General features: G+C 33.2%; 1 protein-coding gene across 2 annotated transcripts in view; it reads right to left on the reverse strand.

Annotated features, from left to right (window-relative positions):
• The window catches only part of LOC140445292 (D-2-hydroxyglutarate dehydrogenase, mitochondrial-like), a 210,977-nt gene that overhangs the window by 12,920 nt on the left and 178,151 nt on the right, over nucleotides 1-19,906 (reverse strand). For both annotated transcript variants that reach the window (XM_072537230.1, XM_072537231.1), the window contains 3 exons: nucleotides 13,729-13,926; nucleotides 8,364-8,557; nucleotides 2,336-2,504 (listed from right to left, as the gene is read on the reverse strand). In XM_072537230.1, the coding sequence (XP_072393331.1) occupies nucleotides 2,336-2,504; nucleotides 8,364-8,557; nucleotides 13,729-13,926 (561 nt within the window). The remainder of the gene's footprint in view (nucleotides 1-2,335; nucleotides 2,505-8,363; nucleotides 8,558-13,728; nucleotides 13,927-19,906) is intronic.

A 19,906-nucleotide genomic window follows, 5' to 3' on the forward strand; every position in this document is an offset into this window, starting at 1 on the left:
ATTCGAAAGTTATTTACTAGAATCACAGAACATTTGAACAGACCAAACTCTTCAAGTTTTGGTCACCATTTATTGTCCAGTAAACATAATTTTAATATCAATACTGGTTCATCTATTTTATATGACACTAGTAGAAAGAAAAACCACATGGAGTTGGATTTATTGGAAGACTTGTAAATGACAAGGGAAACAAATGAAAACTCTCACTGTCTTAATACTCAAATTAATTTAAATTGTACTAAATTTAAACCTATTTTTAAAAATTTTATTGCAGCTTCACCTCGTACGGAACCCAGCTCGATTGTTTAGACTTCCTACACTGAGTATACCCATTAAGAGTTTATTAATTTCATATTTTAATCAATATTAATATTTCATTCTGCAATAACTTGCAAAACAAGCTTGTTCGTGATCAATTGATCTATAGTTGGGGTTTATTACACCCTCCATATTTTCGTAATTTAGATATACCATCTGCGCAGTTGTATATTTTAACATCTCCCACTGTTGGCCAGTTGGTCTTGAGTAATGCTTAGACATTTTTAATTTTATGGTTCTCCCATTGACTGTGGCTTTAACTGAACTAGTGGTATTATACTCCATTTATACACTTTGTTCTCAACTTTGATTTCTTATTCTAAGTATTTCACTTTGTCCTTTTTGAAGAGGAGTATTTGGATGCTTGGTCGTTGAACTCCATTCTTGAGGAATTTTATTTTGTTCTATTATTTTTTGGATTAGTTTTAATTGTTGTTTGGACAGATCTGGTCCTCTGTACTTCAGGAGTTCTTTCGGTATTTTGTCATCTGCTAGTGATTTTCTATTTTTTAATTTCGTTAATGCTTCCTTTACCTCTTTTTCCTCAATATTTATTTCTTCGTTTGAAGTCACCTTTAGTGTTGCTGGTTCATTATCGTCACATTTAGCAAATAGGGATCGAAAGTAGTCTGGCCGTGTTTCCTTCTGAATGTGTTTCGTTTTTATTAGTTCGTTCATCTCTTTTCTTTGTCCTATGCTCATTCTCCATATTTCTTTTTGTGTTCCGTAGAAGTCGTGTTCCATCTGTTTTGAGAAGGTCTGCTAGGGTTCTCTTTTTATTTGTCTAACTAAAGTATTCAATGACCAAATTCAATCATACAAATTAAATTAAAAACATTGCAGAGTTATGACATCACTGGCTTCAATGTCGGTAAGCATTGGATCTGCATTACCGGCCGAGATAGCAGGGTTCACAAGCAGTTACTCAGGACCAAATCCGATGGCGTTATAGTGGCTATGAACTTGTTGCCTCAGAATCGTTCTTCTTCTTTTTTCGTATGTGTATGTGTAAACATAACAGCGTGCATAAAGGACACATAGATGTATCTTCGTTCCTTTTGGTCTAGTGGTGATGTGCAAAATGGCATATTGTAACGGGATTTACGAATAGAACACGATGGCAGAGAAAAAGTAAATTTTTCTGTGTGCCAATGGGTCCTTAGATTTACAGTAGCTAAACGGCTTAACAAAGAGGGGCATCGAGTTGCCACGTGATAGGATTTTAAAGATGACATAGAAATAACCAACATGGCGGTATGCCAAAGGAGACCTTCGTTTCTATTGGTCTAATTTGACGTAGAGTGTATATTACGTAACATTTGACGAAGACGTATATTAGTTGTTAGTCGTCTTCTTTTCGTCCGTCAATTGTTACGTACAATATGACATTGTATCACCACATAGTATACAACGGTCTAAAACGAAAACATTAACGAATAATCGTAGTTTTATTTAGCCTTATATTATTTCATTTACAGTTTGATATCGAGATTCAATTCTTTCGTACTAGCTTATACAGGACCCCGTTCTTCACGCAAATATCTTATCAATGACGCAGCTCACTTAACGTTCTACAATTCTCTCTATGACGCAAGGAGCTCCTTAATATTCTGGCTGGTTGCTGCTAGTTGCACTTAAGTTCGAAGGACCGTGAAAACAAAATACTGGTTAGCACGCTTAAAAAAAGTAACAATTTTTAGACGATCTGGACCGGTTGAATGAATTCAACAAAGCAAAGATGTGGATGACGACGTCGTATAAGCGACGACGTCGTATAAGCGACAGTGTGTAGTGGCTGTCTTTGTTATAGCTGTGAAGAGTGCTTTTGCTTGGCGCGTCACAAATCTAAAATTATTTAAAATAAAATTAATAATCGAATCAGTTCATAACACTAGTTAAAAATAAAAATTATAAAAATAATAATGATATACTTAAGTGAAAAAAACTAAACAAATTTTTTTAAACACACATATTGTTTTTTTTTCAATTGCTCACGAACAAATATTTTATTACGTACCTAAAAACGCCACGTTATAAGCCTTGGGTTTAGGAGGGCAATTAATTGCAATTTTAGTAACGATTCCTAATGTTCCTTCAGATCCCATAAAAAGATGTTTTAAATGATATCCCGTATTGTCTTTCTTTAATGTACTTAAACAGTCCACGACTTCCCCATTAGCTTTAACCTGAAACAGACATACACATTTTTAGTAATAAAAAAACAATGAAACAAAACGTTACAGTTTTATTCCTACTGTTGTATCACTTTTAAAGTCCGTTCTGTATAAAGTATTTCAAATTACATTCTGTATAACCTAGAATATTACAAATTTTCGAAAAATAACCACTTGAATTTCGAACGGGAGACATAATTATAAGTGTTTGTTTATACGGTGTTAATTGCACATAATAACGCTTTTAGAACTGCGTTTCACAACTAAGCACAGTAAGTGTTTGTTTAAATTTGCCAAGATAGACCAGCGATTGGCAGATGCTTTACTACGCGTAAAAGACATAAAACTCTCAAAATTGACCTTAGCGTGGAATTAGTGAGAAGATTTTTTTTTTCCAAAAGTCACTTTTCGTCTGGTCAACGAAGAGACCGGTCGGCGGAGCTATTCGCTGATCTTAGCCAGTTTTTTTAATTTAAAAACATCTTTGGAGATCAAATGTAGTGCTATTTGGCGATAGTATGCAGTTAATGAAATAGTACGAGGTATAACAAAATATGTAGTGACCCAGCAAGTAATGATTAAGTTAGTGAAGAATGGGTCATCCTTAATTGCAGGATACATAGCTAAACAGCCCACATGTCACTGTAAGTCTTTACCTTTTTTTATTTATCCTGCAACAGCAGATTAAATTACAATGCTGAATATTTCAGTGGTGGTGATCTATGCAGGAAGAAAATACCTGTTACCATTTATAATTTTTTTTAACATTTCATGTACTTAGTGTCAGTGCAGTGTTACATTGTTTTTGAATGGGGTATTTCCCCTTAATTTTTTTGCATGTTGAATAATCATTTTTTTTATGTAAAACACTAAATGGATATGTAGATATTAAGAAGCCAAAAAACTACATATCATAATATGACCCAGGTAAATTTTGATTTTTAATTTTTTTTAATAATCTTTCTTTTTGAGGTCATCTTTAATATAAATATTTTTACCACGTCATAGGAAGAAATTAATATTTAAAATTATATAAAGATATAAGAAGGTATCAAATTATAGTGGACATTTTTGTTTGTAAGATGTAAATTATTATGTCCAGTTTAATCCATGTTTCAGCCAATAATAAATATAGCTTGTATTTAACAACATAGTATTTTTGGTTTCTTTAACAATCTTCTTTTGTCTTGAACCACATATAAATAATTAATACTTTACTTTACTTAACGAACATATAAGAAAAGTGTGAATGTTTCTTGGTATTTGTCTATATATGCGATGGTACATCGCAAAAAAGACAAAGTGGCGCCATTGTTCCTTTTTATTTGTTCCAATTTTATTAATGTTCTGTCCGTTAGTAGGATTCATTTTCTTTTTTCTTTCTGATTTCAATATCCGTCGTTCTGAATAAGAGACCTGTAGAACCATGTCACAAATCGCGTAGCTGTCTCCCTCACAACACCTGAGTGCCGTACTTGGACCTGGAATTCTTCATCCATCTTATAGTTTCAATACGAAACTTACCCTTGGGTTAATTTTTATATTACTCACCATAATACTCAACTTCTGGGCATCCTTTATTCCCTACCAGGCCATTGTTACACTGTTAAAAAACCGACCTGTTAAATTTTATATGTAAATTGTTAAACTATGAAATGTCCCTGTCTGTCGTATATCTCTCCCTGTAATATTAATTGAAGCAGTCCATATGGTAAACATATTCCAATATTTATGGTTTTATTGGTATAAATTATTATTTTTTTGTTTCAGTGGATCGTTCAAATTTCTGTATGCTAACTCAGCAAAAAGCGTGGCCTTTAAATAGATAATCATGACAACAATATTTGTTTGATCCAAAATTTTGAACTAGTTAAATAATAAATAATATTTTATTATTATTTAATATTGATCTACTTAATTAATCTTTTTAATACATTTTTTATTTTTTATTTTTTTTTTTAATAAACATCCCGTTTAATTTGCAATCTCTCAAATTTTACAATAGGCAAATGTTAATGACAGTAACAAAACATTTATGAAAACTGTCCAGTGTCAGCATTTACTTATATAAGGTTGGATTTGGGAAACTTAACTCCTACACAACACTACACTATAGAAAAGTACTAAGGTTCGAAAAATCTAACAGGCAGGTCACATGGGAGATGCCTTCTTAAGTTTCGCTGGACGGGACGTCTCATTAGGGGTTGAGCCAATGCGTTGGGGTGAATTTCTATGTGCTCGTCATACTTCTGGGAGAAGTAGGATATTTCTTCTTTGACAGATTTCATTTTAAGATCAAGAACAATAACAATCTTAGTTATGTACCATGGAGCGTTTACGATAATCCTAAGTACTGGGCTGGAATCTTTGTAGGATTTCGATATTTGAGTGGGATGCTGTCCCCCACAATTAAATTCCGTAGCTCCATATCGGTTTTAGAACGACTTTGTAATTTAGCAATTTGTTGGTAACTGTTAATTGTGATTTACGACCTAACATCCAGTATAATGTGCTAAATTTTAGACCCAGTAGCTTTCTCTTAGTAAATATATGTATCCTCCAAGTTAATCGTCGGTCCAGATGGATTCCCAGATATTTTGCATCCTTTTGTTGAAAGAACAGACCATTTAATGCCACAGTTGCACAGGCAACTCTTTTTAGGGTGTAGATCACATGGATAGATTTACTTTCATTTGCTTTAATTCGCCAAGTTTTTAGCCAAGAGGAAATAGCATCCAAGTGAAACTGCAAGATTTGAGAAGCAAAGACATTATCTTTGTAAGATGTCATAATAGCGATACCATCTTCATATGTTGCAATGGTTATATTGTTACTAGTGAGAAGATCAAATGTGTAGATTATATAGAGGATTGGATCAAGTACACTGCCCTGAGGCATACCAGACCTTATTGGGTCTAGAAATATGGTTTTATCTTGATATCTTACTTCAAAGTGTCCATTTTAAAGGTAGAATTGGGGATAAGGAAAATGTTGTTCAGTAAGCTTTTGCTCATTTTGTATAACAAACTTTGTCGAAAGCTTGTGCGATGTCTAAAAAGGCAGCAGAGGAGTATTCTTGATCTTCAAATAATTTATATATATTTTTTATAACTCGGTGGACTTGTTCCAAGTGGGCATGATTCGCTCTAAATCCTAATTAATAGTTAGAAAGTAATTGATTTGATTTCAGAATTGGTTCTACAAGTAATTTTAATAGTAACTTTGCCATATAACTTTGCAGGGAGTAGGCTAATAGGTCTGCATATCTCTTTCTGTATCGATTTTGTAAAGTGTTCCACCATGTTCTCTATTTCATCATTGGTTTTTAGAGGAATATAGAGATCCACAAAGGTATTAAGATATTCACGAAAATTATTCCAATTAGTATATTTGTTGCCTAAGCTTGGTGCTGGTTCTTTTTGTATTATGTCAGTGCTGATTGTAATTAGAATTGGAGAATGATCAGAGGATAATTCAAGACAAGAGTTTGCCAACACGCAATTTTTAGGAATTTCCTTGTAAATTCCAAAGTGAACAAGACCAGGGATTTTAGTCTGTAGGTTGGTCAATAGGTAGGTACTTTTTGCTGTTATTAATCTAGAGTCCCATTGTGTATGTTTGGCATTATAATCACCAGCCGCAATAAATCTGTTGCCAAGTGTAGTAAACAGCTGCTCATATTGTTCACTAGTTATTGAGTGCCTTGGTGGGCTATATATTGCAGAAACTGTCAGTGAACCATGCAAGTCCTCTATGCTTATGTTGGTTGCTTGTATGTGATCTTTTGAATATTGGTTTAATTCGTGATGCTTGATTGTCGACCTAATAATAGGTTCCTCCATGTGCCGTGCCATCTGGATGATTTGTGTAGTAGCTTGTGTATATTTGCGTACTTTGAATGTATTTGAAATATAATATAACTATGTATTTTCATCCCTTTCTTGACATTCCCACTTTTATTCTCCATTTTTCCAGCATATATTCTTAAGGCCTTTCTTTTCTTTGGAAATTTCTTCTAGAATCGTCTTTTCTTCTAAAATAAGTACAGCTATTGATTTATCTAATATGACTTCTACTTCTTTCAATATATCTGCTGAAACTTTCCTTTATCCACGTTATTTTCTAGTTCCTCCAAAACTTCTTCCTCTTCTTCTCATGGATCTTGTATGATTTATTTTTTCTGTATTTTTTGTAATATTGTTATTTTTTCCAAATGTTCTATTGTCATCTGCTATGTCCCCGAAAATAATCTTTTTTTATTTCAACAAAAGTTTGTATAACTCTTCGGTGCCCCTTTTGTCTGTTATTTTCTGTCTTTCTTAAGTTTCCTTCAATTAATTCTAGATGTTTTCCGGATTTTTCCATTTTTGTCTACATATTTGTTTGACATCCCCTATTGATCGTGATCATTTATAATCAATGGGATATGACAACAGAGATCAAATCCAGAATTAAAACGGTGAGTTGTGTTTTATCAAAATTAGGCATATATTTAATAACAGGGACCTTTAGCTACCACTAAAATTCCTGTTTTACTGTATGATATGGAAATATGGTCCATGACAGAACACTACTAAAAAAGCTATCTGCCTATGAAATTTGGTTCAATAGACGAGTTAACGGTTTTTCAGTTAATCAGTTGGCGTACCAATACGTCACTGGTAAACTGGAAACTTTTAGACGTGTCCAATCTCGTCAACACTTTTGAAGGTAAATTCTCTTTCCTGCGCTTTTATATATCCTTAGCACTAACGTTATTATTGATAACTTCTGTGTAATTAAATCTAAAATAACTATTATTGTCAAATAAACCAATTTACGATAGTTTATAAAAAAATATGGGGGAGAGTAATTGATAGACGGATACGTGTAAATAAGTTTGATTTTACGCAAGGCAGATCAACAACAGATGAAATTTTTATTAAAAAGCAGCTGATGGAAAAACACAGGAATAAACAAACGGACGTTCATGGTATTCATTGATCTTAAGAAAGAATATGATAGAGTTCCCCGAGAGATTCTGTTGTGGGCACTTAATAAGAAGGGAGTCCACGGTAAATATGTGAAGATTTTACGAGACATAGACGAGACATACAGTTTATATTATCGTATTTTATATATCTTAAGCTATAACGCTAGGAGTTAGTAATTTCCAGGTATGCAAAAGAACATTTTTTGGATTTTATATTAATGATAGTAATAGGTACGATTAGTTTGTAACTTTTACAACCTGAAGAATCTAAATATAACCAACTGAAGAAACATCTTAGAGCAGCCTAAGATTCATAAAGATTGTTGAGTCAAAGATAATGATGATGTCTATAAAACTACAGAGAATTGCAGAAAACGAGGAAAATTAGAAATACACAAAAGAAAAATGTTTAGCACCACGCAGTCCGATAAATGAAATATAGTAGTACCAAATCTATTTTTAAAAGTGTTTACTGTCGTTGCAAATATAGCGTCTCTATATTGCAGCAGTTTATACCATCAATTTGGTATAATCAGCGCAAATGGAAACCTTACTGAATATATTGAGCGGTAGATTGCTGGTGTATACACAAAAGAGTAGTGGTCCAAGTACTTATCCTTGTCTGATCCCCTCTTGGCTGATTCGTCTAATGAGTAGGCTTCTCCAACACGACCACGGAAGTACCTTTCGATAATTTTCAATCCAAAAGTTTAACTTCCCGAGAATACCACAGTGATTCAATTTAGTTAGAAATAGACGTTTAAAAACACGATCGAAGATTTGGTCGAAGTAGACTACATTAACAGGATGTCGATTGTTTAAAGACGCCGAACAATCGTTGACACAATGGAAGTAAAGTGTTCGACCTTTGACTTAAAACAATTCCTGACCTAACTTACCGCTTCTATGCCTAAAACGCTACCGTGCAAATTTCCATATCGTATTAATCTCAAGCCACCTGCGTTGGTCGAAACATTTCCGCCAATGTGACAGGATCCTTTTGCCCCCAAATCGAGGGGAATCATTAGACCTCGCTCTGATACGTAGCTTTCCAAATTTTCTAATATACATCCAGCTTGACAAGTTAGAACACCTACAACAGAAAATTATTTTGTATAAGTAAATTTCAAACTTGGAAAGTCGAGTTTGGAAAAATTGGATTGGCACGTTTAAAAATTAACATAATAGTCACTAGACGGTATTGCTACAAAGATTTTCAGTCGAAATTGAGGGCGCAGGATTTGGTGTACAGAAAAAGTGTGTAAAATTCTACAAATTAGAGAAAAAACAGATTACTTAAGAAGTACAAGTAAATGGAATTACACAAATGACATGGACTACTTAGTTTGAAAACTTGTCAAGAATCATGTTAAAAAGCTTCCACGTATTTATTCATTTTCTGTCTATTTTTCTAATTTCGTGAGACAAACCTTATATTCAATTATTTCTCCGCTGTGATTTATCAGGATATCTTTTTAATATTTTTATCACCACTCTAAAAATTTTATATATACATATAAAAACTAACAAAAGTTTCGTTAGTCCTAAATAGGTATTTTAAAATATTCTAAATAATCTAGTCATTTTCCATCTGGCGCTAAGGAAGATATAACACCACTTTTCTTCGTCGAGGGATCTCTTTTTTTAATTGGGATAATATTTAATTTTTTTTTAAATATCTGTTTTATTTTTATATTTTTCGATTCTACAGGGTCTTAATTTTGATCGCTGTTCTACAAATTTTTAACGCCAATTAATTACTTGTGGACTTTCTTTGGATTTGAAGCTGAATAATATTTATGGCAGTATATATATATATATATATATATATATATATATATATATATATATATATATATATATATATATGTTCGGAAAGATTTCCGCGGTTAGTACAATTAAACTTAGAGCTAAGATTAATATTATTATAAAAATTAATATTAAACTCACCAGTCTTCCGGGTTGAACCGCGTCGATATCCATTTTGCCGAGCTTTCGACATCCTCTCTGATGTCTTCTTCAGGGCTTCCGAGGTCTCAGTCTCCCGAGCCCCCAGACACTACTACACTCACTAGTCACTTCTAGTTCACTCACTAGTTCACTACTACGACTGGGACCAGGGGACGGTTCATTTATACCGTCGATGGTGACGTGGCCTAGGTGGGGGTTAGGGTGGGGATTGGCGCGAGAGTTGGCGCGAACATTTCCGACAGTGGGATTTTGATTCGAAGATGGAGGGGGCGATATTTTGTTTATGAGAGGTCTCCATGTAGAAGGTAACCGTATGGCGTCATCTCTTTTATTAAGGCAATTTGGTCTTTTTTCTATTTCTATGGCTTCTCGGATAATTCTTGGTTTATAAAAGCGGATGGGGGCTATGGTTCTGGAGTTTTCGAAATCAATTTTGTGACCTGTATGAAGATGGTGTTGACCGAGAGCTGAAATTGAATCGGAATTGCGAACAGAAATGGAATGTTCATAGTGAACTAGTGAGTGAACTAGAAGTGACTAGTGAGTGTAGTAGTGTCTGGGGGCTCGGGAGACTGAGACCTCGGAAGCCCTGAAGAAGACATCAGAGAGGATGTCGAAAGCTCGGCAAAATGGATATCGACGCGGTTCAACCCGGAAGACTGGTGAGTTTAATATTAATTTTTATAATAATATTAATCTTAGCTCTAAGTTTAAATATATATATATATATATATATATATATATATATATATATATATATATATATATATATATATATATATGTATATATGTTTGTCCGGGATGATATCTCCTAGCGCCACCTAGTGAAGAAATCTGAACCACCAACTGACGTTTCAATCATATTTTGTTCTTGAAACGATACGGTTGATTTATTGCTAATTCATTCTACAAATTCGTGATTCCAATATCCAATATCCTTACTCGGAAAATTTACTACTTCATAGTAAATAAGTAATATTATTCAAGTAATAAATAATAAGTAAATGGAGTATATCGTTTCTGCCCCATTTGCCATGCAAAATCCTATAATAAAACGGTAAGGTTGTTCATTTTGCACATTTTTGAGCGTTTTGTGGTGGGGGTAAAATAGTTCGTCGGATCGTGACACATCATTGGACAGAAGAGGGTTATTAAAAGGAGACTATGCCGTATCTTTATTATTAATGAACGTATAGTTGCGTAGGACACTAAGGAAGAAAATAGATTAGCTATAAGACAGATTTTAATTTATTGACTTAAAAAAGACCTCTGACTGAGTACAAAATAAACAACTGATCGAATCCTAACATACGCCATACCAAATGAAAGGAGAGGATATAAAGAATATATTAAGATAGAAAAAATAAACAAGGCGACTACCAAAAGTGCACTACACAATATCTTCGTTATTAATGAACTTATAACAACATACGAGATATCACATGAAGCTATGGATGACAATGGACAGACTGTAAGGAAAATTTGCTTTGTTGACTTAAAGAAAGCCTGTGACTGAGTACAAAATAAACAACTAGCCAATTCCTAGGATATAACACATCAAATCAAATCAAACGAAGTGAGACGTATAGTACATATAATGTATATAGCGTACCATCAAAAAAAAAAAAAAAAAAAAAAAAAAAAAATATATATATATATATATATATATATATATATATATATATATATAGGGTATACTAAAAAACATTATGTCAGGTCAGAAGTGCACCAGACCATACTTTATATTTACTTGGTTTACGTGCAAGAAGTTTATTATTTTAGCAACAGAGATGGAATGCCTGCGAAGATGCTGCAGAGTAACAAGAATGGATAGGAGAAGTAATGACGAAATAAAGCAAAGAACATCAATAGAAACAGACATACTAACATACATAGAACGAAAAAGACAAAAGTGGTATGGACATGTAAGAAGACCTAGTGACAGCAGATGGATAAAGAGAATAACCGAATGGGGCCCCATAGGAAGGAGGAAAAGAGGACGACCCCCAAAATCCTGGAGGAACGAAGTAGACGACGCCATGAGTAAGACAGGCCTAAACGATGGAGAATGGTACAACAGAGAGACATGGAAACGGTTGAGCGAGGGAAGGCAGTGAATACTGTAGAATCTCTGAATATATAAGTTTATTATTTTAAAAATTTAATAAGTCACTGTAGATGGCAAATATGTGACTGGCAAAATCAAATATATATATATATATATATATATATATATATATATATATATATATATATATATATATATATATATATATGTATGGCCTAGTTTGTTAAGCGTATCCCTGCCTCATCAGACACTCGGGCTGATACAAATTCAAACTCGGAGAGTCCAACGAATCTCTCCTAAAACTTGAACACTGCAGTGGTTAGCCTACAGAGGTACCACCTGCTTTGGCGGCCATGAACGAAAACGATTTAATAATATCGTTTTCTGTCCTCTGGACTATACGAAATGTGTAAAAGATTAAATATTTTAGCAAAAGCTGCTGTCGCTTTGTTGATTTGTTTAAAGAAATTACCATTGAACAAAAAGATGTTAGAGTCAAGTATAAATGTTAAAATTCTTATGAAATCACTTTGGCACTCCACTGGGCAGCAAAATATCCCCCATACTATGTAACTTTGTTTTGGATGAACTTATAACAACGTGTAAAGAAAAGATACCTTTTTTAAGAAGACAAAGTAACTGATGTTTTAAACACCTTTAACGCCCAATGTCAACACCTAAAGTTTACGGTTAAGAGAGAGGCTAATATGATTCCTTTTTTAGACATGCTAATCCATCGTGGCAATGATGGCATGCTACGGACGGAGTGGTATCGTAAACCTTGTTTTAGTAACTACTGTTTTATAAACTTTCATTCTCAACATCCATCTAAGATGAAAACAAATTTGGTTTTGGCCCTGAAAACTAGGGTTATCAACTTGTCACACATCGAGTTCAAAGGGACTAAAAAAGCTGAGATCTACATTACAAGAGAACTCCTATTCTATAGGGCTGTTAAATAAACGCATTTTCGGTTTTCCTTTTCCTTTGCAATTTTCTGACAACCAAAATTTTCATAACAATGAGGTCTGACAATTGACATTGACACGTAACACATCAGTGATACCATCTAAAATAACTTATGGTTGCCTATCCTACATTCCAGTTCTGACACCGAAGCTAATGAACATCTTCAAAAATATTAGTGGTTTAAAAATTACAACCAAAAATGTGAAAACGGTATCGAAGTTATACACAAAAACAAAAGATCCTATCACAATACAGGAGTCATCGAATGTTGCTTATTCTATACCGTGTACCAATTGTAACAAAATATACATAGGAAAATCATCTCGTAATTTTCACAGTAGGGTGATCTCACATCGTAGTGATATAAAAACCAAAAAAAATAAATGCATGTGCACTGACAGAACATGCATTAACGTTGAAACATGAATTTAATTTCGAGGATTCCTGTATTTTGACAAAGGAAAAGAACCATTTAAAACGTGTTTTCTTGGAAATGTGTTCCATAAAATCTAGTACATCTTGCATCAATAAAAAGTCTGACATAGATAAACTGAGGAACATTTATTTTTACTTACTGGAAAAACGTCCAAAATAAAATAAATATTTACCTGTACATAAATTACACTTCTATGCATAACATGTTGCATACCATTAAGAGGTTTAAAAATTAAAAAGTAAAATCACCTAAGATGGGCCTCTAGTATTTCTTAAAAAGAAATATAATATTAAGTACACCTAATTACTTTTTAATCATAGGGTTTTTACTTTCTGTTCTCTATGTGTCAGAGTTAAAACACACCAGTAAAAGATGCCATAAACTAAGTTTTACTATTTTTACCTAAATTTTAAAAATTTTAGAATGTATTTTCTCCATTATTTTATATTTTATATTTGTGGTATTAATGTTGAGTGTCAATGCTTTTATAAATAATCTCAACGACTAGTAAGTTGCACTGAAGAATTGTGATATTTTATTAATATTTAGGTACATATTTTTCTTATTACAGTGTCTTGAAAAAGGAATAAAACCATTCCGAAAGCTAGACAAAAAGTCAAAAGAGTGTTTCATTAACATCCCGGCCAATTTTCTGGCCAATTTTCTGACTGCAACCCTAATAAACTGTGTTGTTTGTATATATATATATATATATATATATATATATATATATATATATATATATATATATATATATATATATATATATATATATATTATATGATTTCTAAAACTCTAAAAATTGCATTCAATAACATACCTGAAGTTTCGTCTAAATTCACAATTTCGTTCATAAGTCCAGTCCACAAAACCACTTCATCAAAAACTGGAACAGATCCCCCAACAAGCCCAGTATTACCTCCTTGCGGACAAACGGCGATTCGGTGCTCATTACAATAAGATAGAATTTTTGATACTTCCTCGGTAGTTTTGGGTTTAAGAACGCACTGACTATAACCTGAAAAATAAGGTGTTAAATATAAAAAATCTAAGTAAGCAACGGGAATATTCAATTATAATTACTAGACAGCTGTATTTACTAACAATGCTGAAAATTACAATACTTAATACTCTCGCTCTCTTTGTCTTCTTCTTCCCTTCTTGTGGCTATCCGTTTCGGATGTTGGCGACCATCATGGCAATCTGTATTTTGCAAACTGCGTATGTGAGAATCCACGACTCAACTCCGTACGACAGTATAGGAAAGATATAATATCGTAGTAACCTAATTTTTATGGGTACTGATAAATTGTGTCATCGTGTACTGAAGTATATTACATATAACTTTAAAAATCAAGATTATTCTGTGCTATGATCTGCATTTAAAGAGTTTAGATCCTTTAGATATGAGTGAGATCTCATATCGCTATGAAATACAAAATTATATCCAGATGTATCGAAAATTTTAGTACCGACCTGCACCAACCGACATATCCCGTGTACAATGGAAGGATATAAATAAAGCACATCTTCGAGAATCACTCAGTAGAGCATAACAACACAGACAATAGCAATAAAACTGCGTGGGTCTCATTAATTAGGATTTTATTTTCAGGACATATTTGCAGGACATCCTGCCAAAAAAAATTACAAATAAAAAAATGCTTTGGTCGCCAAAAAAATTAAAAAAAAGCCACCAAAAAAATTAACAAAACCTAAAAAATCCGGGCACATAGGACCCAAACCCTTGAACACCAAGGAGGCTGCGTCAAGTTCAGAGGCTTGAGGTCCAAGCAAGCAATTTCAGTTTCGCGGAAAAGTCACAAGAAAATAACAGGAATAAAGCTCTTAACGATAGCCTGAATTTGAATCGGTTAGGGAACCATATTGGAGTTCTATTACCCAGGACTTCCATCTGAAGAGCATTTGGCTGATAGCTGTGTCCCTATCGCGCATCAGAGTGCTATAAGAGAGAAAATTATAGTCTGGAGCATTGGAGCGCGGTTTTCTGCTTACACACGAATTAATACACCTCGCTCCAATGAATTGTTACACCCGAACGTAATTTCAAGGGGTGAATAAGTCTCTTAGGCTGGGTTTAATTAAATTGCTTGCTTGCTTGAATCACCCTCAGTCAGGAAGAGAATTTCGACCAATATCGCATCGCTTCTGTTAGCTTTGACTGTTTCGAATTATTATTTGACATAACAAAGGAACTATTAAAAACATTCTAATGAAACCATAGATTCATTTCATTTTAATAAGATTTCATTTAGAACTGCATCGGCACTGTATCCACCGCATCCAACGTGATTATCATAATATGTTTTACATATGCCCCAGATGTGTTCGATGGAATTAAACTGACAGTGATACGACAGTAACTATAGTACTTGATGTCCATAACTGGATACAATTTGGTTAACTATATAAACTGTTGGTTTTTCATTACGTTTCGAAATTTCCAGTAACTCTGATTTGAAAGCGTATTCCGGTTGTTTCTCCAAAATCTCCGAATGGTAAGGTCTTCTTCTTCTTACGATGCCTATCCGTTCCGGATGTTGGCGATCAACATGGCTATCCTAACTTTGCTTGCTGCTATTCTGAATAGTCCGGTTGTCGATGTATTAAACCACTTTCTCAGGTTTTGAAGCCAAGATATTCTTCTTCTCCCTGGTCCTCTCTTTCCAAATACCTTGCCCTGAAGAATGAGTTGCAACAAGCCGTATCTCTGTTCATTCCTCATAACATGGCCAAGATATTCTAGTTTGCGCTCTTTAATGGTGTTAATAATCTCGCATTCCTTGCCTATTCTACGTAGGACCTCAACATTAGTCACAGGATCCACCCATGAAATTCTTAAAATACGTCTGTAACACCACATCTCGAATGCCTCGAGTTTTCTTAAAGAAGCTTCGGAAAGTGTCCAGGCCTCTACTCCGTATAATAACGTAGAAAATACATAGCATCTAATGAGAGAGATTTTGGTAGCAAGTGGTAAATCGTGACTTCTGAAAAGAGACTTCATCATTATTGACGCCGATCTCGCTTTTCCTATGCGTTGTTTTATTTCACTGGAGTGATCCCATTGGCTGTTAATGTTGGTACCAAGGTATGTGTAGCTGTCCACTCTGTCAATTGGATATTGGTTAACCAAAAGCTGTGTATTTAATATTTCGCGCTTACTGACTACCATTTACTTTGTTTTCTTCGTATTAAGATCAAGTCCGTGTTCTCTACTTATATCTGATATACGCGACATTATTCTTTGCAAACCGTCCAGACTATCTGCAAAAACTACTGCTATATATATCTAATGTTGTTTAGACGTATTCCGTTGACTAATACGCCTTCTTGTAGTTCGCCTAGCGCTTGCTCGAAGATATATTCAGAGTATATATTAAATAACACCGGGGACAGAATGCATCCTTGCCTCGCTCCTCTATCTATGAAGACTGCCTCTGTCAATTGGTCATCCACTTTAATATTGGCTGTCTGGTTGTAGTATAAATTATAGATGATTCTTAAGTCCCTATCATCTAACCCCACTTCTTTCAAGATGTTTATAAGTTTATCATGCTTTACTCTATCAAATGCCTTTTTGTAGTCGATAAAACAAGTATACACATCACAGTTAATATCCCTGAATGGTAAGGTGCATTATCTAAAACTATAACTGATGGTTCACTCAGACTAGGTAACGATTTCTCCTCAAGCCATGTAACAAACATATCTGCATTCACGTTTTCATGGTAATCAGCAGATTTTGATTTTGAAGAAAAAATCAAATCTGCGTTTTCTATAAAGCCTTCTTTCCCTCCTGCATGAAGAATGATGTGTCTTTTGCCTTTGCTATCTGTGTGTTTTATTAATTTTATGCTGTCGTCTTGCCAAATTCTTTTAATTCCACCCTTTGCAAATATCCATGTCTCATCTAAGTATACGAATATTGCATTTTCAGATTTAAGTCTAGTTTATTCTCTCAAAAATTTAATTCTTTTGTGAACCACACTACTCCTTTCGCATAAAAGTAACCTATTATTTTCTTAATTTCAGAAACTTGTCTTTCTCTTATTTTGGCCAATAAAGTATCTAAACTGACATGTTGATTGTTTTCACGCATTAAATTCAAAATATTGCGAATTTCAAATTTTTTTCCATCAGGTAAGTCAATGCTCCTAGAATGTTTACGAGTTGTTTTCTTGTCTTTGTGATACCTAGTCATAGTAAGATCTTCTTGAGAATCTCTGACAGTCTTCATTACAGTTTTTAGCTTACTTTCACTTATCCCGAGTGCGTCACAAACGCGTTGATTTATACATAATAATGACTTTTAAAGTCCACCATTGTCTATTTCCGTGGTGAAGTATTTATGCACATTTGCCATTAATTTATCAATATCCAACATACGTCTAGACATGATGGTCACTTGAATTAGAATATACTAAGTTTAGATCAATATGACAGAAACTTTCTAACTGTTGTGCTTGAGAGGTAAAATATAATATAACCGCTTACAAAGATCCTAAACACATTAAGCAAATTATCCTAATGATTATTGGGAATGCCGATTGTAATTTAATTATGTCTGATAAAAAGTTTAGAAATGGTTGGAAACCGTACATAAACAAATTAAAATGTTTCCCACAATTATTTTATTTTTAGTACAAGTACACTCAGGTGCAAAAAAATCGATCCATGGGTATTATTATTCGTTCCACAGATAAGGAGTATCTGTTACAACTTAAGACAAATTTGGATTTACTATTTTTGCCTGGTTTTTTCTTTGGACTTTTTATCTGTGGTTCAGAGGAATATCATAATCAGAATCGTCAGAATTCCCAATCACCTGTATTTCATATGTACCTGCAATATCCGATTTTATTGATGCTTCACAAATAATATTATTATCAATGTCTTCTACATTAGAAACTTTCTAATCTAATCTCGGCGGCAAATAAACCACATTAAGTGAGTCAGCATTTTCACAATCTAACAAAGCTATTAAATCTTTAGTAGTTAGTGCCATCTTAATTTCATAATTCGAGAATTTACTGAAATAAACAAATGCACTACTATATACACGCATTCACATGATAATAGTTTAGCTTACTTCATTTTAATTTATATGAACTTCATAATATATTTTTATATTTATATAAACAAATAAACACAAGGAAACTTTCAAATTAAGTAAAAAACAAATATAACGTTTAGAGCACACAGTAATTTTATAAATAGAGAATGATTTGTAATGACGAGATCGTATGTTAAAATTTTAGATTGTTTAGCCTATTAAAAAAATAAGTATTTTCCAAAGTTTTCTGTTTTTTTGAAGTTCTGTATTAGGTACTCTCTAATAAAAATAAAATTTTACTTTAATTTGTTAAACAACTATGTATAAGATACCTGTCAAAAGACACATGATAATTTAACAATTATATCGGTCTTAGATTTAATTTTTACGTAATTACTTATGTGTTTAAATAAATATTTAATTTTTTCTTGGTACGCCTCTGCAAAATTGATAAGTGGAATATAATTTCGTTGAAAAGTTATCGTTAAGGGCTTCGTTAAGTGCGATGTTGCCAAGTAATCACCTTCAAATAAAAATTGTTTTAGTATAACATAAAATCGGTTATTAATGTAATATAAGTTACATAATATAATTGATGATATAATAATATATAAGATGTAATAGATTTTAGTAAACTAAGCAAGTTAACGATAATTTAATTACTACAAGAATTTATTGACCTCTTTCATGTATCATAAATTCTTATTCTCCCTGTGGATGTTTACATATATTATTAAGTTGTAGCCCTGGTAGAGGTAATGGATTTTGACAAGAGCTATGAGTCATCCCGATGCAGTACACAAGTTTACCTGTAATTTACAATGTCAAAATCCATTACGTATAGCCATTATAGCTACTTATTTTCTGTCCGTCCGTCTAAACACAGGTTTCTTTTGGGACAAAGAAGAAACCTATTGAATTTGGGGTCAACATGTACTCTTTTTCTGTTATTATTATGCCTTTTTTCTTGGAAGAAAAATCCTCAAATATTAAGTACACCTTGTTGTAAGGAAGAACCCTATTGACTTTGAGGCAATAGTTCTTCGTGTTCTCATATCTCTTATCACTACTAATTTTGTCAAATTTACCTACTCATTATACATTGTCGAAGGAATTGCCATAAAGCACGAAGTATTATTCGGAATTTCTTATCGTTTACTACCAGTCAACGACGAAGGAGATATAACTACTGGAAAATCACAAGAAAAAGATATTCAAGAAACTGTAGCCTTTTAATTAGTTTGAAAGCATGAGTGAACAGCATAAAAAAGATAGTATCTAGTTTTTAATTATAAAAATAAACACAAAACCAGTTTTGTATGTCTTGAAATATAGAAGCACACCCAAGTTATCGAAAATTTAGTCGTTATAGCTCGTAGAACAGAAAGTATTTCTCGGTAACTGTGTAGGAATAAGGGGATTGTATATCAAGGGGTCATCATATCTCTCGCCACTCCATAGGGCTGTACAAATTAAGTGCCGTTGGTAACGACGCCGATGTGGCGTAAACTGGATAATATAGGGGATATTGCTTGACACCTTAATGGTGTAGCCGATACAAGGATGCCTTTTATGACCGAAAATGTGCAATACTCTTTTATTAGTTACCATAATGCTCGTTTCATATATGGGCAAAAATGGAAATTTCGGTGCTTAATTAAACAAAAGGTAGAAATAAAAAAAAATACTATTATCATCAATATAGGAGAGTAAAAATTAAGATACAAGAGGAAGACCTAAAGCTATGTGAGTGCCGAGTGAGTGAGTGATATGAAGTAGAAAACATGACAGAGAACACGTAGTTCCACGATAAAACTAGAATAACGATTTAAAGCTCTGTTAAATAAGAAAAAGTTTGATAGTATTTAATATTACCTGAATAATTTATCAGCAACGGAAATCAAATGGTAAATTTTTTGAC

The sequence above is a fragment of the Diabrotica undecimpunctata genome, chromosome 7 (genome assembly GCF_040954645.1).
Source record: "Diabrotica undecimpunctata isolate CICGRU chromosome 7, icDiaUnde3, whole genome shotgun sequence".
Lineage (NCBI taxonomy): Eukaryota > Metazoa > Arthropoda > Insecta > Coleoptera > Chrysomelidae > Diabrotica > Diabrotica undecimpunctata.